The sequence below is a fragment of the Gasterosteus aculeatus genome, chromosome 9 (genome assembly GCF_964276395.1).
Source record: "Gasterosteus aculeatus chromosome 9, fGasAcu3.hap1.1, whole genome shotgun sequence".
Taxonomy (NCBI): domain Eukaryota; kingdom Metazoa; phylum Chordata; class Actinopteri; order Perciformes; family Gasterosteidae; genus Gasterosteus; species Gasterosteus aculeatus.
In genome coordinates, this window is record NC_135696.1 from 7,015,134 (window position 1) to 7,041,758 (window position 26,625).

The window sequence follows — 26,625 nt, forward strand, 5'->3', positions numbered from 1 at the left end:
TTGTTTAAAGATCTTTATTTCTTGTGCAGGTGGTTCAACAGTAAATAGATAGAATTGGTGTCACGTAAACAGCAGCTGCTTACAGATAAGATGATCAAATGAGAGTTGTTTTCAGGGTACTAAGAGGCTTTTTCACCATTTACAGTAAATTGCGATAAAATGCGGTTGGTGATTTATATATTTGAGGCTACCAGAAAGCTTGTCTAACCGAAACAAAATGCTGACCGGGTTAGTTGAAAAGTAATTTAAACATCGGGGCATAAGAAAAGTGCAAGTTATATAAAACCGTGACTTCAAAAATGTTTAACAGCTAAATATTTGTTTACTGGGATACAAACGGCAGCACTGACTGGATGTGTAGAAAGATTTTTCAGTCTGCATCCAATCAGTGGTGCTCTAAACAGCAGTCACAGGCGACAGGACGACACGGATCCACGTCCATTGATTTACATGATGTCTGCGTTAAGTTGTGCTGACATATTAGAGACACTCGAGGCTTTGCTGGCGGGTCTGCGTGGTAATTAGAGGCACCTGTATACAAAACTTGCATAGGGAGGGAGCATTACAAAACAGTGTAACTTCAAAAAAACAAAGGAACAGCAAATCACACATCAGCATAGCCACCCAAACAACTCCCCTTCTGGTTATTGTGTACCAAGCAAAGGTGCTCTGAAACAAGACGACAGATCAGTACATTAGTCTAAGAAAATATATATTTTAGTTATATGGAAGAACAAGATCGAATAACAGGCTTTGAAGTTATTCTCTGTCCAGGTGGCAGAAGGTGTCCTGGTAGGTCCTTCGGATTTATTCGGCGTCCCTCACTCCCCAGACTTGGTTCCGTTGAAGTCGCTTTGGGAGTCGGCCTCCTCCTCGGAGGCGTCTTCCAGCACCCGTCGGCCGCCCCCCATACGCCGGGCCGTGCTGCCGAAGGAGGGCTCATTTCCACGCCTAAAATCGCCAAAGAGACACGTATCCCAACAGTGAGAGGAGCGGCTACGCGACACTTTATGAGCTGGTGAAGAAAACCACGCTTGTGTTGATGAAATACAGAATGGACAGTTGTGCTTTGGTTACGCATGACGCACGCTGGTTATCTTTGTAACTCATTTGACTCCTGGCTCAGAAAAATGAGTTTGGTTTATGGCAATTAAACCAAGCACTGAGAAGAATATGGCCACCCGTTGGCTAACAAACAGTTTAGTTTTTCCAAGGAAGTCATGGTAGCTGATGAGCCATATTTGTCTCAGTTAGGCTCAATGAAAGAAATGACAGCATTAAAAGTGCATGGGGGGGATGAGAAGTTATGGTAACTTAGGCGCAGAGGTACCTGCTGGTTACTCCTTGGGTTCAGGGTTGCCTCTGGAATAGAGATGGACACCATTGTTGTGCTTATGCTCAGTGAAGGCCACCAAACTAAATGCTACTCACATTCTACTGCGTTAAATGTGTGTTTACAAGCCGGTAGTGGCAACGTGCTCTTTAGCACTGAAATGCAGGTGACCTGAGAACAGATATTGCTACTTGAATTAAATGATTTGTGTGAAACGATACACAAATACACATGAATCCCGCTGATTGGGACTATTTACAACCCTGTTAATTCTCCTACCGGGGTATCTGTGTCCTCTCGTAGTGTCACAGGGATAAAAACAAGACTAGAGACACAAAACAACGCTCCTCCCAGCCACATGAAGGAAAGATGGACTCTTGGGCACTTTTGTCTTTTTTTCTTTCACCTGAGTTTGCTCTTGAGCGTGTTGACCTCGCGGCTCATGGCGTCACTGGCCTCAGTGGCTTCGTCCAGCTCCCGCTGCAGCTTCCTGCGGGCGGCTGTAGCGCGCTGAGACTCCTCCTCTGACTCCTCCAGCTGCCGCTTCAGCTGCTTCATGCGGGTATTTGACTTTTCCGCCTGGCGGGGCGGACAGAGGAAATGCACTGACTTTCATCTGGGATACAATCTGTAGTCAGAAGAATGGAAACCGAACACATGAGCGCCGTACCTGGTCTTTGTACTGCTCCGCCTGTTTCCTTTCATCTTCCACCTGCAGAATCAGTTCCTTGAGCTTCTTGTCCTTCTGGCGCACGGTCTTAGCCGATGCCTGCTTCTCCCTGAGAGAGTGCAGAGGTGAACGCTATTTAACCTTTGACCTCTCCACTGTTGGTTTGAAGTTTTTAATGACACGAGAACATTGATGCCACATTCATTCATTTTAGATCTTAGAGGTAGTAAAATCATTTGAAAAACAATTTGATCAGACGTTCTCTGTTCCTGACCTGCTCTCCTGCTCCAGCTGCTCCTCCAGCTGTGCCACCTTCGCCTCCAAGGAAGTGATAGAGGACTTGAACTTGGACTTGACCTGGTTCTCCATCTCCTGGAGTTTTGCCTTCAGCTCCTTGTTCTGGCGCTCCATCTGCTGCCGGGCGCTCTCGTTCTTCTGGGAGGTGCTACGCTCCGCCTGCAGCTCCGTGTTCAGCTGATCCGTCTGTATGCACGCAGGAAAGAGGGTGAGGCCCGCGCACATCTGGAGCCCTTTGGGACTCGAGTAGCTGGTGCGGTCTGGTCACCTGCAGCGTGCTCTTTCTCAGCCTGTCGTTGAGGATCTCCATGTTGCTCTGCTCCTCTTCCAGCTCCTCTTCCAGCTGGGAGATCTTAGCTTCCAGACGGCGTTTCTCATCTGCCAAGGCGGACCTGTACACAGAAACCAGTATAACCGATACTGTGTCCTCGGCGTTCATTTCACAGCCAAAGGACTCAGATCTTCACCCACTTTCCAGAGGAGTTACTGGACAGCTCATCAGACAGCTCGTCGCGTTCGGCCTCTGCCTGCTTCCGGGCCCTCTCAGCTGCAGCCAGGTCCTGGAGACATTGTTGGAGATGAATCTGTAATTAAGAGCCTCTAATTCAAAACAATTTGCTTGTTTGTGATCTGCCGTTACCTCCTGTAGCTGCATGAGCTCAGCCTCCAGACCCTTGGCCTTCTTCTCACTCTCCTTTGCGGTGATTAACACCTCCTCTCTGGCAGCGTGGGCATCTTCCAACTCTCTCTGGTAGTCCTTCATCTGTGCCTGATGTGATGAAGAGGAACAGAAATAAGGGGTGCATCAGAATTGGATTTATTCAGCAGGTACATTTACAGTAAAGCAGTAATCAGAGCTTTGATTGTGGATGCAACACTCAACACATAATACTTACATTTATTCATTTCTAACTCATAAGCGCTTTAGTTTAAGTGCCGCAGGTACCAAATGATTTGTTTAATTAGAAGCTGGTACTAGAGACGCGCTAAGTACACACTTCCAACATGGACTCAAAAAGATAACTTCATCTAAAATCAGTTCAAATGAAATTTAAAATGAAATGCTGCTGTTGAATTTCGTCCTTCCCTTCAGTCTCACCTGGAGCTTGCGGAGCTGTTTGATGGCCTCATCCCGTCCCTTACTGGTCGTCTCGATTTGTCCCTCCAGGTCCTTCATGTCTGTTTCCAGCTTCTTCTTGGCTGCGGTCGCCAGGGTCCTCTGCTTACGTTCGTCCTCCAGCTCCGTCTCCAGCTCACGGACCTGCAGTAGGGATTCCGTACCGCTTAGATCAGTGGTGTCCAAACGTTTACACGTCAAGGACCCATTAATTAGACCCACGGTACCTGATCGGATCTCATATGACTTTTGTTTTATTACTGAGTGAAGTCATTGTGTTATTTGTGGATGGAATTATAATGAAAGTAAATGATTCCATTTTTTCTGCTGGGACCCCGTAGAACTCACTCAAGGACCCTGTTACCTGCTTGACAAGCTGTCTCTTCTTCTCCTCTCCCATCTCATCTCGGCCCTGGAGGTCCCTGTCAAACTGGGCTTTAAGGGCCTGCATGTTGACCTCCAGGCGCAGCTTGGCGTCCTCAGCCGCCTGCAGCTCGTCCTCTAGCTCCTCCAGCTGGGTCCTCATCTCCTCCACCTGGGCCTCCAGACCACGCTTGGACTTCTCCAGCTCATGAACCTGCCATCATATAAGAATAAAGTAACTTCAATATTTCTGGTATCAGTAGCATAAAGTAACCAGTTAAACCACTACTTTCAGTCTCCAAATGTCATTGTTAGTCAGTGAAGTTTGTGATGAAAGGGTGTTTCAGCACTAACATTTTTTCCCACATCATCCTTGGAGCTGATCAGGTCCTCCATCTCCATCCTCAGGGCCTTGTTGGCTCTGTCCAGCTCTTCTCTTGAGCCCTGGGCCTCATCCAGAGCTCTCGCCAGGGACAGAGCCTTGGTCTCCTTTTCTCTGGCCTCAGCTTCAGCTCTGTCTCTCTCATCTGCGTATTTACTGGAGATACTCTTCTCCTCAGCCAGCATCTGGAGACGAGGAGAGGAGAAACCATGGAGAAGGTTTTTAGGGAGTAATGCTAGTAAAGTAATTAGTAGTGTTGCGGATTGGATTGGATTTTCTTTGGGTAATAATAGTAATTTAAAACAGCTGACCTGGTCAAACTTCTTCTGCTTCTTTTCCAGGTTGGACACATTCTGTCTCTGGTTGTCCAGGTCCATCAGCGTGTCCTCAAGCTCCTGCTGCAGACGGTTCTTGGTCTTTTCCATCTTATCATATGCAGAGGCCTTCTCCTCAAACTGGGTGTTTGCTGCCTCCAAATCTCTCTGCAGACGTTTCTTACCTTCTTCCAGCAGCTCGATGTTTCCTGTCATTTCATCAAGCTTCTTCTTCGAATCTGACAGCTGAAGACAGAAGAAGACTTTATGGCTCACGTTGTTGAAGACGACGGTAAATCTTCACTGAAATTCAACGTGAATTAGAGTCCGTTTGAACTCTGACCTGGATGTTGAGGGTGGACACGTGTCTCTCCACGTTCCTCTTGGCCTCCATCTCCTCTTCAAGCTGCTCCTGGAGGTTATTCTTGTCGTCTTCCGCCTGCCGCAGTTTTGTAGAGAACTGCAATTTCTGACGTGTCTCCTCGGCCAGCAGCTCCTGTGGCAGCACACCAGGTCAAAGGTTGATGCTTTGATTCTGACATTTTGTTAGGAAGTATTGTGCGGTGTATTGCATTTTCACTGTGAAGGTAACACGTTGACTGAATGACTGAAATGAACCTGCTTAAATTCCAGTTACCTGTGAGTCTTGGAGCTGGGAGGTAAGGCTGGAAACATCTTTGCTCAGTTTGATGTTCTTGCCTTCTGCTTCATTCAGAAAGTTTGTCACACTCTCCAGCTCAACCTGCACCAAGACAAAGAGGTTTCTGGGACTTTCGTCACCACGGTCTGGTAGCATTTAAAAATGAATGCTTTCGTGTGTGCAGGACTGATGTAGCTGCTGAAAGTCATTTACAGTGATCTTGGCGCAGCGCTCTCCCAGCTCGGCCTTCTGCTTCTCGCTGTCGGTGAAGCGTGACTGTAGTTCTGTCACTTGACCCTCCAACTTCTTCCTCTTGTTGTCCCCGTCTTGTTTGGCTTGGGAGAGAGAGCGCACCTCAATGGTTAGATCTGATGTCTCCTTCTCCAGAGCTTGTTTGGCCTTCTCCAGGTTCGACTTCACCTGCGCAAAAGAGCAAGATACAAGATCAATATCCAATGTTTTGTGTAGATGAAGGTGAATGCATTTGCATGAAATGACGTGGGCATACTCGTTTGGACTGCTCCAGCTGGTCTGTGAGCTCCTCCACAACCTGCGTGTGTTTCTGCCTCATCTCCTGTGTCTGGGACTCGTGGGAGCGGTTTTCCTCGTCGATGGCTTTCTTCAGCAGGTTCACCTCCTGCTCACGTTTGGCCCTGGATAGATGGTTCATGCCGATGTGTATCAATGTAATATTACTTTTCTATAAAACCTCCACCATACCATACCATACCATAGCATACCATGTGATCATTTTACATCACTACATTTGTATATGTACAAGTATTGTATGACCGACCTGAGTTCCTGCTGTGTGGCGGTGGTGTCCAAAGTGTCCTCTAGCTCAGACTTGAGGGCCTCCAGCTCCTCTCCGAGGTCCCGTTTGATCTTCTCTGCTTTGTTCCTAGCCGCCCGCTCAGAGTCGAGGTCCTCCTGCAGGTCGGAGATGTGTCCCTCCAGCTCCCTGATCTTCTTCAGAGCATTGTTCTTCTGAGCTGTCTCATCTTCTAACCTGATATGTCGATCGAGGAGGATATTTGTCAGCATGGATTAAATTGCATGAATTGAATCCAAGACGTTCAACGTTCACATGCTTCTCTACCTTCGATAAATTGTGTTAAGCTGTAAATGGCTTCCACTTTTGTCACTTCTCCGAACATTACCTGGCCAAAGCGTTCTGTAACTCCTCCTCCTTCTTTGCGAGCTGGGCTTTGAGGTCAGCAATCTGGGCCTGCAGGTCGGCAATCTGCTCTTGCATGTCATTCGACTCTGCTTCCAGCTTCCGCTTAGCCTTGTCCAGTTCCTGTCGACCCTTCTCTTCCTTTTTCAAACGGACTAGAAGCACAGCAGAGAGATCAAAATAAGCACGAATAAACATCGCTCCAGTTGGGACATAATGGAATTGAGGGTGTTAATACACGACACAACAGATGATTACCCTCTAGTTCAGAGATCATGGACTCGTGCTTGTTTTTGAGCTTGGTGAGGTTCTTTGACTTCTCCTCTTCCTCTGCCAGGTTGGAACTGAAGTCAGCAATCCTCTCTTCCATCAGCTTCCTCTCCTACAGAAGAATAGGTATTTTGTCTTCTGACAAGTGACTGACCAATATAAGTGTCTCTGTCCGGACTTACCTTCAGCAGCTTGTTGTTGTGGTCCTCCATCACCAAGATGTCGTCCTCCAGCTTTTTGACCTTTCCCTCAGAGGTGACCTTCTCCAGCTGCAGCTTTTGACGGGCATCTTCCTCTTCCTCCAGATGTTCTTCCAATTCCTACAGGAACATTATTGGAGCATTCACCTTCTGATGCTATTTCCTCCCATCATCGTTTTTGATACAGAATCTGTATAAAAACGTTGAGAACGAAGAAACAAATGTGTAGACCTGCATCTGCTGCTGCATCTTCTTCTTATCCACCAACAGCGCTTGAGCACGTTCTTCCTCTTCATCCAGTCTTGCCTCCATCTCATGGAGGATCTCCTCTAACTCCTGCTTCTTAGACGCCAGGCGAATCCTCATCTCCTCAGCCTCAGCATACAGCTCCGTCTCTGCCTGTAGCTGCTCCTGCAGTGCGTTCCTCTCCTCCAAAACCTGGAGCAGAAAGATCGGATACAAGCTGAGCTTCGTTGGTAACTGGTAAGGCTTCAAAAGGACTCCCACTGTTTTTACCCGTGTATTAAATGAAAGACTAAAAAGATTTTGAGACTTTACCGATGTGTGCTTCAAGGTGATCTCCTTCAACTCAGATTCAGTCTTTAAAGCAATTTCTTTGGCTCTCTGCAGCTCTTCGTCTTTTAGACCCATCTCCTCCTCCTGGCGGGTCACTTGCAGCAGAGGCTTGACCTGTTGTTTAGGAGGATGGGTATCGTCACATTTTAAAAATAGGTTAACTAAAGGACATGAATAACTCATTCGAGTAATACATTTAAAATATTATAAAAGCATTGTACTGTGGTTGTGCTGCCTTATCTGCAGAATGATAAGCTGACCTTTGTGAAGAGCCTCCACCACTGCCAGTTCCTGAGTTTGAGGTAGGCAGCACAGTTCCTCTGGATCACCTTCATGGCTGTGAGTTGCTGCTGCCTCTTGGCAAATGCCCTTCAAAAATACAGGGAAACCTCAACCATGTATTACCTAAAGCAAAGTCTTTATAATTTATAGTGGTACATATTTGTCAAAAAGTTATAGAAACCACCTGTACTGTGACAAAAGACTAGATATCATAAGAAATGAGCGGAGAGGAGGCTTTAAGTATTCATACTTTCTGGCCAGGAACCCTCTAGTCTGGGCTTGGAAAGCGATGATGACCACGGTGATCTTCAGATCTCTCTCCTCCTCCAGCTGGGCCAGCACCCCCGTGCGGAAGAAGATCTTGCTGAGTCCGATCCTGTACAGGTTGGGGTCCAAGTCCAGATGCTTGATCTACACAGACAGGAGATCAGTGAGAAAAAGAAGGCTGTCACGGTGTACAAAAACCTCAGAATGAACGTACATTTTAATGGACATTTTGTGAACTTTAGCGTTTACCATGAGGCAGCAGGCTTGTTTGCCATCCATGAAGCCTTTGGGGATGGCACTAGCAGCCAGGATCTCATAACTATGAGACAGGGAAGAGATATGCTCGGTAAGGTTTACAAATATTATAATCTTTAGTGGCACTTTATCAGCTAGTGTGTCTCCTCGGATCCCGCTCACCGCTGGCGAAACTCCTGGAAGACGATTCTGTTGGGAAAACCTTGTCGGCAGATTCTGATCCCCTCCAACACACCATTGCACCTCAGCTGCTCCAGGACCAGGAAAGCATCCAGCTTCCCGGCCTGGGAGTAAAAGAATTTAAGTCTTAATACGCTGGGTTTTAAGAAGGAATGACACATATCACAAAGTACTGCATGGTTACTGCTTAAAACCAAGTGGGTATTTCTTTAAATGTTATCGAAATCATGTCACGGCTTTAGGAAACGCACACGTGTGTTTGATTGTACCAGAAGGTAAAGGTAAAGAACGAAAGAAAATGCTGCTTATTCTTTTTATTTTTAGAAAACATCCATATAGATAGATAGATTCTTTATTGATCCCTCAAGAGGGACATTTTGTGAACTAATGATCCTACGGGCAGTCATAAAGTGCACCGGTCTCACGAGGCACATATCAGTAAACACACAGGAAAGTGACAGCCGCCTCCTGTTAAACAATATGATTGGGAAAACAAGTTATTTCATCATCTGATAAACTGACCCTTTTCTCACTGTGTAAAACAGATTACATGCCTCACCACACATTTCTTTAGTGTTTATGACACTGCAAGACAAAGCAATTGTAATTAAAAGAAAAAAGAAAAGCAAAAAAGACGTTATTTTTCCTCTGTCTGTAACATATTTACTTTTATTCTACTCATTTGCAACCATTTGGACCACTTGGGCAAATAATATAAATAAATTATTCCCATATTTCTATCTCATCACATCTACAATACGTCCCATCTGACCCATTTCTGCAGTGTTCTTTACCCTCTTCTCGTGGTTGGGGATGATGCATCTGACGAAGTTGGGCTGGGTGTTGTGCAGCGTGGTCATGAGTTTGGCCAGAGACTCTTTGTAGAGCTGCCCCACCGTGCGGAACATTCCCTTCTTGGTCTTTGAGCCGCTCGGCATGGAGCTGTCCGTCATCTTGGCAAGTGTGTCAAGACCCACGACTCTGTCCGCTGAAATAGACACATTATGCTTATGTGAAAAAAAGTTGAAAAAATGTGGTGGATTGAATGTTTTTGGTGCCCATCTAAATATCTTTCCTGGGGATTTCTTTCACTACATGGTTACTTGCTTTCTATTGCAAGTCAACACCCAAACACCTCACCATCTTTCCAGAGGTCCTGCACAAACTGGCTGGACGAGTTGTTGAGCAGCGATGTGACGTTGTCATTTAGAGGGTCCATGTTCTTCGTCAACCAGGATGTGGCATTGTAGTCCACCTACAAGCAAACGACACTTACACACTTACACAAATGATCTTACATGTAACAGCAATATTGTTTCCAATCATTTTATCCAAATTGCAACTCAACGACAGCGTATCAGGACACCACATAGACTTGATATCATACACACACCCCGTAATACTCACCCTCCCTGCATAATGGAAAAGAGAAAACTCTGTTTTGTCTTTGAGCTGTTTAGGTTTGGCAAATTTCACGTGGTTCCCTTGGGTGTTCATGAGTTTCTCCACGAAGGAGACATCTGTGGCTTTGGGAAACCAGCACTCCTCGTCCAGCAGAGCCAGGATGCCTGGAGGGTTGTTCTGCAGAGAATGTAGTGATTAGCAAGTGAAATGTAAATTAAGACACATCTTACATAACCAAATATGTGCGGCAGGCAGGAGAACACAAGCGGAAGTGGATTTAAATGAGGCTGTGCTTCTATTGTCTCAAGGCCGCTCACCGGCCTCTCAATGAGCTCAATGCAGGGCTGCAGGTCGAGGCCGAAGTCAATGAAGCTCCACTCGATGCCCTCCCTCTGGTACTCCTCTTGCTCCAAGACGAACATGGTGTGGTTGAAGAGCTGCTGCAGCTTCTCATTGGTGTAGTTGATGCACAGCTGCTCAAAAGAGTTGTCCTGCAACAACCAAAATCCAAAATCAAACACACGACACCTGAAAATGTTTGTGCCTATATCTATTACCAGTATTGTATATCAGAATGTATGTCCCTCCTGTCCAAACCTCAAAGATCTCAAAGCCAGCGATGTCGAGGATTCCCAGGAAGGAGGCTCCCTGGCGTTTGGTTTTGTCCAGGGCCTTGTTGACTCGGCACAAGATCCAGCGGAAGAGTCGCTCAAACACAGCTTTAGCCAGGGCCTCAGTAGCAAAGTCAGCCTAGCAAACATACGTGTAAGCAGTAAATGTTCATTGAATGAAGCCTCGTTGGTCTTCGTGTTTCACACCGTGTGCTCCCTGTGGTACCTGCTCTTTGGTCTGTGCCTTCTGCACCACCTCCCTGCCCACTTTGATCCGAGGGGTGAGGATGGCCCGAGTGAAGTCCGTCACATTGATGCCCTGCAAGTGACACACCTTCTGGGCCGCTAGAGAGAATAGAAATATGTGGGCACACTTAGCACACAAATGCTTCTTCTTCTTTTTTTTTGTACATTTGTGTAGATACAATTTGGAGTCCATATTTTGTTGGTAACAAGAAAGGAGAGCGGTTGTCGTGTCTGACCGGTGTTGTCCGGCATGGTGGCCTGCTCCTGGTTCCTCTCTTTCTTGAACTCAATGTTTCCCAGCTGCATGACGGTCGAGCACACCTTCAGGATATCTGAAACACAGCCACGTGAGAGTTAGCGGCACCTCCGGTTTGGCCCATCGTACACTCGCCAAGTGGAGTCAAGATCGCTGATACCGATTCTCTCCTCGTCGGTGAAGCCCATGATCTTCATTGCCTCCATGGTCTCTTCGTACATCTCATCGTCCTGCTGGCCGGTGATCTGAACGTGACCCGCGCTCAGGAAGCGGTAATTGCCGAAAGGCTCCAGAAGAAGCTCCTCTGAAAGACATCCACGAACGACAGTGGCGATGTGAACACGTTGCAGCTAAACGTGGCCGTCCAGCAGGACGCGGTATGGCTGATTGAGCTTCCACTCACCGCGCAGTTTGCCCTGGGCTCCGGCAATCATGTAGTAGAAGATGTGAAAAGCTCTTTCTGTCTTTGCTTGTCTGATACAGCGAGACTTCTCCAGCAAGTCTGAGAGTTTTAGTTTTTAGAGAATAAATACGCACACTGGGGAAGGTTTAAAAAGGAAATCCAGCTGTGTTCCACATTGGGAGAAGAGTCCAGCGCTATTTTACGTCTAATCCACCTCTCTCTCTAAAGCTGGACAGATTAATTAAGAATAATAATCTAGCATTAAATTGGCAGTGCTTTGAAAAAAGTGGTTCATTTTAAAATGTACATATCATGTATACAAAATTACCTTAAGCAAAAGAAAATGCTTAGAGACTAAATAAATCTCCTCTTGGATTAAAACTGAACTGATAGTGAATGTGAGATATCCTTTTCAAAGATTCCCCTAACAAAAAGTGCCCAAACAGAAGCTGTTTTCCAGAGTGCGAAGCCCCCGACAGACAGGATACAAGTCTCAATGTTGGCGCCAACGATGTAGCCGGTCACATCAAAGTTGATGCGGATGAATTTACCCTGTGAGACAACAATATGTGGCAATTGAAATGCTGTGATAAACACGACAGGCCCTAGAGAGGCACACAAGAAACAGCACTACTTCTCTTTCTGAAAGCAGCGCACTCACAAATCGGGACGAGTTGTCATTCTTGATGGTCTTGGCATTTCCAAAGGCCTCCATGATGGGATTGGCCTGCAGGAGCTGCTTCTCCAGCTCCCCCTGGTGACAACGGTGGGATACAGAAACATCACTGACACGGCGATGAGTGGCTGGAGGCCGAGAGCTGCACCTCAGGTGGCGGTCAGTGATGATGAAGTGGATGCGGGCCGGTTTATCGGAGCATTACCACGGATGTGTCAGCGACAGTGTGAAGGAGTTAATCAATCAACATTACAAAGTTAAACCAGTTGTTCGTTGCTTCAATGTGACGGAATAACTCCTTCCCGATCTCCTTTGACTTTCTTCAGTACTTTACGTAACACCGTCTGCTTTGAAAGACAAAGTCTTAAAAAAGAGGAGAAGCTGCTTTTGCTGGTGTGGAAACAGAGAGAGCAAGATGAACAAGCGAGGTCATGTCCGGAGAGGCGGCATCTGTATCACTTAAAAAAAAAAAAATTAAACCTTTGATGAATCCTGCCAACGTATTTGCATTCAATGTGTTGGAAAATCCAAATGATTCAGATTCACAAACGGCCTTCTGGAGCTTTGATTTTCCTCCAGCGTGCCTGCAGACTGCTAAGTGCAGCTGGGTGACGGTCAGTAAATGAGGCAGACACTCCTTCACTCTGAATCCAGCTAATCCCGCTGATCAAAGGCGTCTGTTTCAGCCTCGCATCACGGTCAGGTGCTGGAGATCTGTACCTTAACAACACTCCCCTCAGCTGTAAACCAGCTAAAGCCACAGAGAGGAGAGGGGGCTGCGTTATTATTGTAACAAAAAACGGCCGCGGTGAGATCTCTAAAAAGATCATTAGTCATTAAAGGTCAATCTTTTTTCATGTTTAAGGAAGAACTTGAAAGATACAGACCAGCTGAAGAGGTGCAGTTCACAGTTGGCAGAGCAGAGAGGAGAGTCTTGTTCAATAAAGCCACTGGGAGAAAGAAAGGAGAAGAGAAACAAAGTGCAGCAAAATGGCAAGAAAGCAAAAGAAAGCAGATGGGAAGTATTGTTCCCCAAATACTGTTAATAAAACCGTTAAGCTCAAACTAATGAGCGCTGGGCTGAATGAAAACAGTGATCCTCTTTCCTGTTGCGCTGTAGACTTAAGTCAGTACGTTGTTTCCTCGGTGGCCGGAGCCGATAGCGAGTCCAAGCCAATCGTTTTGACACACAAATGAATCCTTCAGACCTTCACCGCCGGCAGAGCAACACCACAAACCACCCGTGACGCCATTTTACTCATCCTGACTCAAAGTGCGGTTCAAAAACAACCAGCGGCGCTCCACGGGGGTCAAATGTCAGATGAGAAGACGAGTAGGACGGAGGGGATGGAGGATGGGGGATAAAGGGGGGGGAGGGGTGCTTAACAGATCAGGACAGGACATGCTCACACTGTGCTCGTTGATCTGTGAGAGACCCTGTCGCTGTCGGGGAGGCTCTCCGCCGGCAGCGAAAGGGTGTTGATAAGAGGATCGATGACACCAAACTCAACATGATTGACCAGAAGTAGGCAAAGACACCACGAGGCCGTCGCCGGACATCCAGGAGCTTTGGAAAAGTGACTGGGAGTCAGTACTTTGATGACGGTCATGCACTCTAAATCGACTGTTGTTGGGTAAGTTACAGACACAACGAACGTTAGAGTAAAACACCTCCGAACTCACGAGCAGCGAGGTTTGGGATCGCGACCCTTTGGTGTGGACAAGTCATCACAGAAACAGCTCATTTGGGGAACTCAGTGACACTTTCCTCATGCACTTTTCTAGCCTAAGGAAGGGACACACACAAACACTACACACAAAAACACACTCCGGGCATTCCCTTTTACTCACGTAGGCAAACTGTGTTCCTGATTGTTGCTATTTGGAGGAAATGGCGATATAAAAAGATTAAAGCGGGCAGTTTCCTGCACATGTTGAAGAGTGAGGGAACTGGCTAACACGCCCCAAACTTTGAATGCGATGTGATCCCTTCACAGGGATACTTACAGCACTGCTGTCCTTCTTGCCTTTATGCGAGGAGGCCACAACAGCCAGATACTGGATGACCTTCTTGGTGTTCTCCGTCTTGCCAGCACCAGACTCTCCACTAGAGAGGAAAGAATGAGCGGGGGGATTAAAAGATACAGAGAGAGCAAGAAGATAAGCAGCACTGACAGGTACTCTGTTCACAGTTCAATAACCCAGTTTAATTGAATGGAAATGTCTGTCCAATGTCTAACTCCAAGCATAACGTTATTCTTCAGTCGGCCTACTACACGCTGGTGACCAGATCCGTTTAACCAACTATCATGTCCATAATCCATATCTATTTAGTGATTTATTTTAGGGCTTTACGGGAATCGTTGTACAACAACAATTACTCAGAAACTAGGAGGCATGTTTTTGGCATGTGCCTTTAGTCTTAAGTGAGCCTCTTTGCTAAGCTAACAGGTTGCTCTTGCAGTGGGTAATCTCTATTTATGAAAGTGAATACATGTATACTTGTTTTGTGTGTTTATAGCTGTAATAAAACCGTATAACAGTTGCTAAATCATTAGGACATATACTATGTCAGAAACCTCAAAGTTAAATCTGTACTTAACTTTTTAGGAGACATTTTACAACGCAAACAGTTTCAAACAGAAGCAAGAGGACATTCTTTCCCGAAAACGATCCGGGATATTTAGAAGGACAAAGGTGAATGATCACAGAGCCTTCAGCCAGCAGTCCAACTCACAGAAACATCCATCCATAAAAGGAATGGGATGCTCCATGTGTTGGGACTTGGCAGCCGTGAGAGGAATCTAATTACTCCGTCCTGGTGGAGTTCGTAAGGACATACGACATCCAGGCTCCTGCTGCAGGGAGCTGTTAGGACACAATCCATTCTGAGTTTTTCCTCCAGATGGCCGATCAAACTCTCTTCTCCTGCACTAGAGTAGCAGAGAATCCCTGCAGCGCACCTCAATTTAAGGAACCCCTCCATTATTGCATGTGATGCCCCCAAGTCCTCAGTGGCGTTTGAAAAAAAAGGCTGAACATCTGTACTTTTCTGCGACATCCTGCAACTTCACGACCACTAAGTCTATTTCCTCACACACACACACACACACGCATTGGACCGAGGAAATTGGTGACCCCGCTGAGATGAAATGTCAACGTCTCTGCAATGGATTCAGCTGCGGGCTCCCAACCTCTTTCCCATGACAAAATATCGCTACTGTGTGGAGGAATTTGAGGACTAGAATCACTGCTAGAATTACCAGAACACACATGCAGGAGAAGTGTCCCTTCAACTGCTGAAAAGGTCTACAAAATGTGTTTCTTTGCACAAATGAAAACAAATGAACGATAAAATCCCTACAATTAAAGTTTCACAACTCTCCCATAACAACCTGTTAACAAACACTTACAAATGCCATGCTTTAAAAGGTCATGAAAGGATGAAGGATTGCTGTAAAAACAATACCAAAGAAGAACACACGGTGCAATGAACCACACGTGTAAACACGCGTGCAGGAGGAGCATGTCATACATGACATTCCACGTATCGCACTGCAAACCTTTCTCCCATATATGGCTCCAGACGCCTGCTGAGAATGAGACCAGCTGTAGCTCAAACTCCGACGTGTAAGTGACTGTGTGAACGTGACCAATGTTCCACGGAGCTCTGTGGTATGATGGGACCAGTTTATCCCATCAAACTCATTTTTAAATAGTGCTTTGTATCAAAAAGCTTCATCTTCACCCCAACTGTAAACAAAAACCTCCCTCCACACGACGGAGGGATAAATACTTGCAGAGAGAGCCTGGAAGTTGAGGAAATGGTCTGATGAGGTCCAAAAATGTGAAGCATCCAAGCATCTGTACATTTGGAGAAGAGAGAGCCGTCCTTTCATCCCCTTTCTGGGAACAACTGGATGCTACTTTCTCACTTAAAACTAATGCGGGAGATAATGTGATCTGGGTGTTGACCCGCTCAGCTCCTTGATAGTAATCCTTCAATTTATTTCAATATCTCTTATTTGTTCTACTTGGAGCACAAAAGCTCTCCCCCTCAACAGTTATCGATCTGATGAAATAAGCATGGAGTAAATGTTACCAGTAGAAACAAGTGGAAAGGGATAAACACGCGTATGTATGTAGTACGTGTGAGTGCAAACTGAGTGGAAATAGTTGGGAATCGGGAATAAACCAATATGTATTAACAAAACATGACCTGGGAAAACATACAATTTATACAAAACAATATTACTAAAAAATGTAAATTAATAAATTAAATTACAGCCCAGGGCGAAGCTCTTACTGCTGCCAAATTGAGACCCTTTATCCCTGGATGTCCGATGGATGTCCGAGTTCTTCAATAATTGGTTTGAAAATAAATAAATAAACCAAACTAAACAGAGACCAAACATTTGCCGAGCTAATCTGGTTCTCCCATCGGCAGAAAGGGCATACTTCCTGACCGAAGGGAGCGAGGCCACAGCCCTCTGGGACGCATTAACGCTCATCCAGTTTGGCTCCATGTGAATACAAAACAAGTGTCTGCCACAAAATCCAACAAACTACAGCATTACCAATCAAGCCAGAGAATATTTCACAGTTATATTAAGCATGATTTCTTGCTGGCGGTCTGGACCAGAGAGATATCTAACTTATTTGACTTTGTGTTTACACAAGCATTAAATAACTGTTCTTGCACACAAAAACACAGATATTCACGCCTCTTTTCTTCCACCGATGTGACCTCCAGGAAAAAGGTCAAGGAGAGACAACAAGGGTCGATTTGGAGGTGACAGATTTTGACTTACGTGCAGAGAATGGACTGGTCCTCACGATCTGTAGACACAAAGAACGTTTGTAGCGTTAAACAGGTTTTATGACATGCAGTGAATGAGTGTTCAGATCACTTGTATAAAGGCCTAAAACTCACAATCCTTTCTTCAGAAAAAAAGATGAATCATGTGTTAAACTTAAGACACAACCTGGGATTCCATTCAAGGCTTAGATGAGGCTCGGTGATTTGCAGAAGGATCCCCTGTGCCTAAAGAAACATGCAACTCCCACAAATACCATGACAATCGACTCTAAATGCGCATAGCAATGAGTCATTACATCAGCTCCAAAAATACTCCTGGGAGAATACAGTGAGTCCATGTAAGGCTTTTTTGTAACGTTGTTCGTCAATGCAAAGTGGATCTGGGGGAGTACAGGGACAACGCCCAGGGGAAAAGATAACTTTGCTCTCAGTTTTCAACATTAAAACCTATTCGTAAGTGACATCTGGAAGCTTTACTGCCAACAATTCCTCATCCTCATACAGCGAAGAGCATCACTAATCTGCAGCGACGTCATTAAGTTGTGTTACAGTGAGCAGTCGGCCTTAAACTGTAAACTAGCATGAGTTTGTAACACTGTTCAGAGGAAGTATAAAGGAAAAATCTGACTTTTGATGTCAGAATGTCGGAGTTTTGATGTCTCTGCACCTGTCTGGAAAACACAAATACAATGGGAGCGCAGAAGAAACATGTAAGGGGACAGCAAACTCCCTGCGGGAATTTTCAAATAGTTTCTCCTGGACATCAAAGACTGAGGCGCTATTTTGGAAGAATGGGATCTTGGAATGTCTCAGAATGCCTCATGTCTCGGAGCTTAGGCGTCCAGTTATCTGGATTTGCAGTCGTTATGCATCACTTCCACTGTAACATGTGAGCTGCTCACTGTAGACATCCCTTGCCATTGGTCACTCCTTCATGGGAAATCCCACAAAGTAATTGAGCAACACAACTCCCTGCTAACAAAGGCTCAAAAAAGGCTTCACGCATGTGTATATTTAGTCGTAGTTGAGGATTTAAAAACATTTTTTATAGGCGACCACACTTGAACGTATATGTCCTTCATAATGCTTCAAGACCACAGACTGTGTATAAGAAGAGGACGTAGTCACCCTGACGTGACCCGTTGATTTGCCGCTGACCGTCTTGGAAGCCTCAAGTTTGTCAGCCTTGTTCTTTGGAAAGCAGAGGGTGGAGTAGGAACCTTGATCAACACATTTTTAGCCGACTTGAATGGTAACGTGCGTTTGATGAAGTAAAACACACTGTGAAAGGGTTACAGACAAACTCTCCCAGACAAGGCAACGCTGGCAGCAACCTGTCAATCACAAGGTAGCCACACCCCAAAACCTAAAAGATCATAATACGAAACCAGCAAACCAATCTAGCAGCTGATTCCTTCTTCAACCCTGCAGATGTGGACACTGTCAAAGCACATTTGCACCGTGAAACACTTTGTCACGTGTTAAAAGTCATGTTTAAAGAGGCACTTTCATGTGATGATTTTCTTTGTTGTTGGGTCCATTTCCTCCGGTTTATGGTCTTCCCCAATCTTTTCTATCAAATGTATTGACTGGCGATGCTGCTTTTGCTGCTTCGTTTCCTTTAGTACTTTTTAATGGGCAAAGCAGTTCTAAAGGCACGTTTTGAATTCTAAAACGGGTGGTTCACCATCAGAAACATCTGTTGTTATTTCTCATGAGCCCGAGCTTACATCTGATTTGTTTAATCTGAAATAAATGCAGCACTTTTTCATGTGAATGTGGTGTTCAGGGTGAAAATGGTCTCCGAGTTGCAGCTGTGTGGGATCTTCAACAGGGATGAGCTGACGGAGTTTAATCCAAACACAGATCAATGCACACCCTTCTTGTTTACATGCGACTCCGTGTTTACACACAACAGATACATACAAAAATGTACATATTAGTTTAAGTTGCATTCTCAAAGTGGGATCAATCAATATTTCACATGTTCAAAGACCCATAACACATTTGGGATACTAGTTATAACAACGCTGCAGATATTCATGAAATTGAAGAGTGAATCTGATAGTCGTAGTATGTCTATTGCCAGACATTCATCCAGCTGTGTTGTTTCTTACTTCCTTTGAGTCATTCTTAGGAGCTGCCACACTGTAATTGAAGCACCAGTTAAAGGTTTCAATTCCCTTAAAATAATAAAACCGAAACGGAGACCAACTAAGAGATGGAACTTGAAGCTTGAACTTGAAGTTCAAGTTTATTTTCCATACAACGCCTGGATGCTCTCACTTTGCTTGTGTGAAGCTAAAATCCTAAACACCAGTGCTCTGGACAGCATGACGGTGAGGAATGCATACTAATGTATTTTTCATAATGTATGTTCACATAAAGGAAAACTGCAAATCACAAAGAATATTGAAAAAACATGTCTATGCTTGTCTTGTGTCAAATCATCTCAGTGACAAAGTGACTTGAATGCCTAAACTGTCTCTAGTCTCTCCGTTGGCAGCCAGAGAGATTGAATGGTGTGGATGTGGAGGATTTGGGATAATCCCGCCTTCTTAAGAGCTCTCTAAACAATCACTTCCGAACTTTACTGTAAGTCCTGTCAAAACATCCTGTTTCATTGGGGAATTCACCAAACCAAAACAAAGGAGTACAATCTCAAACCCATTTAATGAGAACTTTAAACGGCCTGTTTCTTGCATGAAGAAAAAGCATCTCTACTGTATTCTCATTGAGAGAAAAATATATAGTGAGAGTATTTGAATAAAACAGGAAAGGTTTTACAGCCCTCCAGACGTGCAGTCCAGATGTCACCCCCTCTGAGAGAACGTCCTCACATCCACACTAAGTTCCAGTGGGCACGACCCCCTGGGAGCACGAGCAACAGCGTCTGTGGGAAACTAGCTGCTCTGTACCACTGGAGGCTTATGCAAGAGCCATTTACTGTAAACACGGCTTTGAAAAGAACACTATCGCCACATCTGCAACACACAGACTCTCTAATAGGCCATAAAAAACAGTTTTTTCACACTCTCACAACTCTGACTTGTACTTGTAGGGCAAGTAACACGGTTTATTTTCAAGCGTGAATGGTAATTATCACCCCTCTGCAGATGAAACTATCAGCCCGAAAGCGCTGGCCCTTTTGTGGTTTTTAATAACCGCTTTGTCATCATGGCAGAGCTAAATGCTTCCAGCTGTCATCACTCCGACAGAAGCGAGACCTTTTCGAGCTCACCCGCGGCACGCTTTTTAAAGATAACAGGCAAACACTTCCATCTGACAGAAATCCCCAGAAAACTTATGACGCCAGCAGCCTGCAAAAAAAACGTTTGTTTGTTTTTATTTGTGAGAGTTATTAGAGGCTGATACTAAGGGGATGACTGAGGACCAAGCCCCCAGGAAGAGGAGCACATTACAGTTTCCGGGGTCTGTCACATGATGCCCTGGGGCCCAAAAAAAGATATTTTTCCCATAGATTTTTTTAGGTGAATCAACTTCCTAATATGAATACTGAAGTAGCCCTTTATTTGAATCTTTATGTCCTAAAAGATATTTTCACTGGTGCGTTTTTGTGAATGAGGAGGCTGGACTCGGCTGGGAGGAGAACTTAAAGGTAACGGCAGCGCTCTTGGTCTCTGGACGCCAAAATGCAGAAGAAAGCCGGAAGATTTGGTTCATTTTAAACTCAAAAGTGTGACTTGTTTAGCTTCATGCACAGTTGAGCAGCTTTCATAGGAACCAACGGGGCAACGCACTCAACATATCAGCTCTCTTTATGCACCCACGCCGTGGACAGCCAACCAGCACAACATGAAGACAACAAAGCTGGAAACACAAAACTGAAAGATATGTTTGTATTGTCGGTGTTTTCATGCCATGTGTTGAAAACCTTTCTTTACAAAAACAACAGGGACATCTAAAAAATCCATTATTTTTAGGGAAATGATGGCGGTAGATATCACAAAGTGACAGAGGCGGTGGCAACATCCTACCTTGCATCATGTTCCTGTAGGCATTGTCGGCGATCGAGTAGATATGAGGGGGGACTTCATGTCGTTTCTTCCCTTTGTACATATCAATGATCTTCTCTGAGTAGATGGGCAGCATTTTGTAGGGGTTCACCACCACACAGAACAGGCCGGAGTACGTCTGAGAAAGAAAAGGCCGGCAGGTAGATGAGCATGTTGTTTCTGTATTTCAATAACAGGGAGGCAATGACGAAGATTGAAATACGGTTGAAATCCCTAAATAGTGGCTTTGCCAGAGAGCTTAAAAATCATCAGTATTTGCGTAAACGTTTGTCTAAGGTTGAAAATATGATTAGGGAAATCAATAGTAAGAAAATGCTAATAAATATATTGAAACAAACATCTGTATGCAGCTGCACGTCGTTGTGGTGCGAGTGAATGCTTGTGTGAGCATCTACAGGTTTTCACCGTATACTTACATAAATTAGCCCAGAGTAGTACCTCTCGCGGATGTTGTGCAACACGGAGGCTTCGTTCAGGCAGGTGAGCTCAGCCATGTCCTCCACCTTGCTGAATTTGGGCGGGTTCATCTTCTGGATGTCGTCCTTGTTGACCGTCACCTTCTTGCAGTTGTCAGCCAGCTCCACCAGCACCTCGTCGCCGTGCTCTTCCTTGACGCTGGCCGCCTCGAAGCCGTGCCTCTCCGATGGGATCCACACCAGCTTCTTGGCCGACCAGTCGGCCTGAGCCATGGGGCTGTTCAAGAAGTCTTTGTCAACAAAGAGGAACTTCTCGTCCTCGGTCGGGGCCTTCTTAGACATTTTGGGTTATGGCGGGGGTCCAGCTGTTTGGGAAAGAAAAATGTGGAAATGAATTGGATGTTGAAAAAGAGTGAGGAAGGAAGGGAGGTGGAAAGTAGTTGAGGAGGAAACCAACACAGGAAGAAACAGAGGCAAGAGGGAACAAAGCAAAGCCGGAAGGAGGGAATTAGAAATAGATGAGGCGGAATCCAAATGAGGCAACATTTTGCTGGACATTTAGTTATTGCAGCAAATACACTTCATGATACAGATGATAGATTCATAAAGCCCCTGCGGCTAACTAGAAACTGCAGCAAGTGACGAGTCTCTCGGTACTGGTTTCATCAGGAAGTTCCCAGAGTTCAGTCCTTCTCCCAGACCTCCACCCCCTCACAACCCTGCACATGCACATATGCCACTAGGGAGATAGAAAGATAGAAAGATTAAGACCGGCCAATTGATTTTAATCAAGTCACTAACAAAACAATCTCCAAAGGAGCAACAGGCTTTTCTAAAATATCCCCAAACCATTAATGCAAACTGGCCTTTACTCATATACTCAATCATGAAGTCAGTGCTTAATTGACATCCATCCATGTTTTCCATGTCTCTCTCTCTGTCTCTCTCTCTGTCTGTCTGTCTGCGAGGAGGCTCCAGTCTCGTGCTGGGATGACCATATAAGGGCCTCTTCTCTGGAGCAGGACTCTTTTTCTGCAGATCTAAACAGCAAGGCGAGTGAACTCCCAAACAAAGCCCATTTAGGGAATAGTATGTCTCTTGCTGGCCTGGTCGTTTACTTGAAAATGATAACAGCGAGGCAGAGCGCAGGAGGGAGGACGGGGCTTTAACAATCATTTGGCGGCATTTGGGTCCTTGGCGACACTCATTTTAAACTGCAACAAACATTGACTGAATCACCAAACGGTGTCAAGGAGAAAGACCTGCAGAATGCGAAGGTGTGGCAATTGCACATTAAACAAAGTACAAAGGACACCACGGTAGCAAATGTTTAATATCAGCATTCTCTGCAGCATACGTCTGAATGTGCAACCAAACAAAATTGGTTCAGTGAGACTAATAGCGCATTGAGATGATGGTTTCTGGATTACGATGAGTCACTCATGTTCACAGGCGTTCCTTTCCTAAGTGACTGGCAGACACTTTAATTGACTGACAACTGTGTAAAAAAGTCACTGAGCCTCCATAGAAAGCCTATAAAGGGACCAGCCAAACCACACCACCCAGAAAATTAGTAAAATCTATTGCAGAAATATTAACTGGACACTTCCTATTTGTTGAAAGCGCTGGGGAATCAGTCCAGTGAGCTGAGATTCTGAGGTTGTGAGGAAACGACCAGCCGATGCTTTGATGATTAGCTTTTTCTGCAGATAAAAGTAAACAGACTTTTCCTGACACTCCACCCTGTGCTTAAGTACATTCAGCCAATTAAAGCTTTCCTCCTAAACCCCTTAAACTGTCCTCACCTTATTGCATTTGTACAGCCTCCTCTCTCTCTCTCTCTCCCTCTCCCTCCCCCTCTGTCCCTCTGTCCCTCTGTCCCTCTGTCCCTCTGTCGTGTCAACACTGCTTTGCACTGGAGTTTATAACACGTTGTTACAGACTGACTGAAATGTAAAAGCTGTTTGGCATCACATGCATCATTTGCCACGATACCAAACTATCAAAGCTGCATTACAACGTCTGTGTTCACAGTCATAATTTATTGAAAGTGTCACTTTTAACTGACACCGTTTGGCACAAAGGCCACTGCTTGTTTCAGCCAAACCCTCGACTCAAAGAAGCATCACATTTCTGTTTAGATCCCTCGCTGCCGTTAGATGTTGGCGACCATTCTCAAACACGGAGAAGGAGAACATGATCCAAATCTATGACGTTGTCCAATAACAATGATTTTATTTCATAATCTCTATTTAAAATAATAATAAACAAGTGTAAATGTCACCAAAGAGACATCGTGACTGTTTCTATTTGTGTGGGAACAAGTTTGACCTGCAGGGCCTGTGAAGGCTTTTACCCGCTTCCTCTCTGGTCCCACAGACATCGTCCCTGTGACCGTCTTCTCAATGATACATTCAAGACGATTAGGATTACAGCATGAAAACAATTCAATCCCAAATAATAAAACAGATAAAGGTTGGTTGGTCTAGAGAAAAGGGAAAAGTTTAGAGAAAAGGTCCAAGAACTACACAACTGTCCGTTCAAATATAACTACGGCAGCCAGGGAGAGGGTTTTTTTTTTTGAGCTGATGAACATTATATATGTAGACAGAAAAAGAGAGGCAAATCTGGACATTACTGCCATGAGTGAACGCCACTATAGCGAGAACTAACAACAAACGGTAACCAGGGTTTTAAGAAAAGGCTAAATACATTATGTCCAAACTGATAACGTTTCGTTGGTGACGTGTGACAAACTGTCAGTTTTCACTGCAAAAGTTTGCATCTTCAGCCTCAACTGTTTTTTCAGTCTTCTGACCATGTTTGGAAAACAGGAAACTCCACGGTTTGAAATGAGCCAATTTCTTTACTGCGATATTCAGACATAACATCCCCATAACTTCCTCACTGTCAACTGCGTGTTGCATGGAACTCTTAACAGCCAGTTCATTATTTAACACACAAATGTAGTGCTGGATGAACTAAATGTGCTAGCAAAGTAAATGCATCATGTATTAAGCAGGTACCCGAGCACCTGAGTTGTTTAGCCTAATGCAAGAACTGAACAAAAAAGTAAGCAAATTCCTATTAAACTAAGTTTGCTTCAAATTGAAATCGACTTATAAAACACAGAGAAAAATAAATAAAGCATGTAAACTTTTCTTCCTCAAAGGCAGTTTCAGTTAACACGTTTTCACAGTGCGGTTTGACAAGTGCGCTGCAGCATCACCCGCAAAACGACCACCTACAAATACTTACATAAGAACGAGATTGGCGTTCAGAGGGAACTTTGGGTTTGGAAAGTCAGCGTCTGGAGCAGCGGGCGGTGGACGAGGTACTCCAAAAACGAACAGTCCAAATGACCCCCGTCGAGCTCCGAGTCTTACCATTTAAACTGCGCACGGTCGGGCGAGGGTGGAGCCGCACGAGCTGGACCGCGTCCAGCGTCGCAGAGCATCCACCCGCCGGGGCAGGAGGAGGAGGAGGAGGCAGCGGACATGCGCAGTGCGCACGGCCGCAGGAAGGACGTGAAGCCGCTGAATGGGGCAGAGAGTCCTGCGGAAAACACGTTGATCCAAATCACAAAAGTCGTTGTAAATGGTTTCTCCTCGCGGCTGGACTGGCACTTGCAATGTTTGTCTGTGTGTTTGTATGTAAGGTGTTTATTTCCCATCTTGTACTTCTACCTGACTGGTTTGCTAGATTATTTCCAGATTAATATTAGAATATAGTCTGTCATAAATTACAAATTAGTATAATTAAATCAACTTGAAATGCTGCTTACGACCAATAATAATCCCCTATTTATAAAACGCAATGATTATTTGTGCTTATGGGTACTTGTTGTACTTATGTACAGTAATACTTCTGTAGCTCTAGTTTCATAGTGGGAGAAGGGCAGGTTACTAGTTACTTTATCGATGGCTCAGTTATTTTCAAGAGTCGTGAGCCATGAAAATGTGACAGAAAGCCGACATGCAGATTGTAGGAACATTTGTGTCAAAGGGTCTTCTGGAGAAAAAGTCCAGTAGATGAAATACTTCACTTTTCCATGCTCAGTCAAACCTCATCAAAACTTAAATATTAGTCATTTATTGCATTCAGGAACATAAAGTGAACGACATCTGAGGTGAAATAAGGGATTAAAAAAATGTAAACAATTTTCTCAAAGGCATCACAATTACGTGATGGAAACACAACAACTAACAGAGAGGCTGCAAGCTCCCTGCATATAGATTATGTAATCTGTTCCCACTCCTCATAAGGCAAGCTGTCCCCAGCACAGGAATCCCCTTTACTGTAACCGCTCCAGAGAGGTCCCCCTCCGTAAAATAACTCATCATTTACCAGATGAATGTGTGTACATCCCACGCACATCGCATTCCACCGTCACAATCAGCTCCACCTCCCTCCCGTTTCCAGCTCCTTTCAAATGGAACTTCCTATATAAGGACAGCGATCTATTTGATCCAATAGATCAAGCTGCTGGTTAGCCTCGGGCCGGCCTGTTTTATGCCAGACGCACGGTACCGTGCTGGTGGTGTGTGCATGTGTTTGTAGTGTGTGCCTGTGTGTGTGTGTGTGTGTGTGTGTGTGTGTGTGTGTGTGTATGAGAAAGTGGCAGACGAAAGAAGCAACATGGAGGACCGCCGACTCCCTCTGGCCAACATCAAGGAGGCGGGGTGGCGTTAACGAAGGGGAGAGACGGGGCAGTTAGAGGGAGGGGTGAAGAAGGAGGAGGAGGATGGGGAGGAGGAGGAGGAGGAGGAGGAGGAGGAGGAGGAGGAGAGAGGCAGACAAAGCAGCAGATACACTGAACAGAGGGGTTGCAGTCTGTGCCATATAAGGACGGTGGGGTCTGTATGGAATCTCGGCCGCTTTGTGTGTAACTTTCAAAGTCTAGCAGAGGCAAGCACCCCGAGCCCCAGTGACTAAATATGGTCCAGCAGCAACACCATTGTTCAAACAAACAAAGTTGTTTCTTTACCTGCGACATTTTGAATGGCTCATCAATTCTTTCCGTCTGAGGGGAGGAATATACGGTGTTTATTTCTCTTGTGGTCAGTATGACTCTCCTACCTCTCTAATCCCCACGATCATTAGTTCATGCCTGCTGTCGGAAATTAGGTCCCTTTGAAATTTCTCTTTCATGTGATATACGGATGTTCGTGCAACGAGAAGAATTGAAGATAGGAATCTAAAACAACTGGAGGGGTTCATGTGAAAGTTGGGGCACTGTGTGCTGACAAAAAATTGTCAGACTTTGACCAGAAGATTTAACCTCTCCTGGGTGTCTGAGACAAAGAAGTCTCTTCACTGAGAGCAACGTGTAAACCCACGAGGAGGATGGAGAGGACATGGATAAAAAGTCTGGCTGAAGGGCAGTTAACTTTTTTAAAATCTAAAATAAATATTAAATGTATCTGCTGTGCAC

General features: G+C 45.1%; 1 protein-coding gene across 4 annotated transcripts; it reads right to left on the reverse strand.

The window, feature by feature from the left end:
- myh11a (myosin, heavy chain 11a, smooth muscle) lies at window positions 1–24,641 on the reverse strand. Of its 4 annotated transcripts, XM_078080325.1 has the most exons (43): window positions 24,450–24,641; window positions 21,192–21,556; window positions 20,737–20,893; window positions 16,731–16,758; window positions 13,927–14,026; window positions 13,771–13,797; window positions 11,905–11,997; window positions 11,732–11,795; window positions 11,244–11,342; window positions 11,001–11,144; window positions 10,821–10,916; window positions 10,565–10,683; window positions 10,325–10,477; window positions 10,045–10,218; window positions 9,731–9,904; window positions 9,464–9,578; window positions 9,118–9,311; window positions 8,306–8,427; window positions 8,138–8,207; window positions 7,872–8,032; window positions 7,600–7,708; window positions 7,322–7,453; window positions 6,995–7,201; window positions 6,746–6,883; window positions 6,552–6,675; window positions 6,277–6,448; window positions 5,913–6,125; window positions 5,625–5,769; window positions 5,330–5,536; window positions 5,114–5,218; window positions 4,820–4,972; window positions 4,474–4,722; window positions 4,135–4,347; window positions 3,782–3,994; window positions 3,400–3,561; window positions 2,941–3,069; window positions 2,772–2,860; window positions 2,569–2,692; window positions 2,278–2,486; window positions 2,004–2,112; window positions 1,740–1,912; window positions 1,331–1,362; window positions 1–951 (listed from the first exon to the last, which is right to left on the reverse strand). In XM_078080325.1, the coding sequence occupies exons 2-42, from the start codon at window positions 21,531–21,533 to the stop codon at window positions 1,338–1,340; spliced, it is 5,832 nt and encodes a 1,943-aa protein (XP_077936451.1). In that variant the 5' UTR covers window positions 21,534–21,556; window positions 24,450–24,641; the 3' UTR covers window positions 1–951; window positions 1,331–1,337. The 4 variants fall into 4 exon arrangements, with proteins under 4 accessions (XP_077936451.1, XP_077936452.1, XP_040041690.2 ...); XM_078080326.1 differs by lacking the exon at window positions 13,771–13,797; XM_040185756.2 differs by lacking the exon at window positions 1,331–1,362.
- Between the last annotated feature and the right edge of the window lie 1,984 nt (window positions 24,642–26,625).

What these genes read in the sequence shown, in the direction of transcription:
- myh11a (XM_040185756.2), bottom strand. Translation starts at nt 21,533, where the DNA reads ATGTCTAAGAAGGCCCCGACCGAGGACGAGAAGTTCCTCTTTGTTGAC. An exon ending in AGGCACAGACCAAAGAGCAG is followed by an intron (nt 10,478 to 10,564) that starts GTACCACAGGGA and finishes TATGTTTGCTAG; the next exon opens with GCTGACTTTGCTACTGAGGC. An exon ending in AGCTCATGCAGCTACAGGAG is followed by an intron (nt 2,861 to 2,940) that starts GTAACGGCAGAT and finishes CAATGTCTCCAG; the next exon opens with GACCTGGCTGCAGCTGAGAG.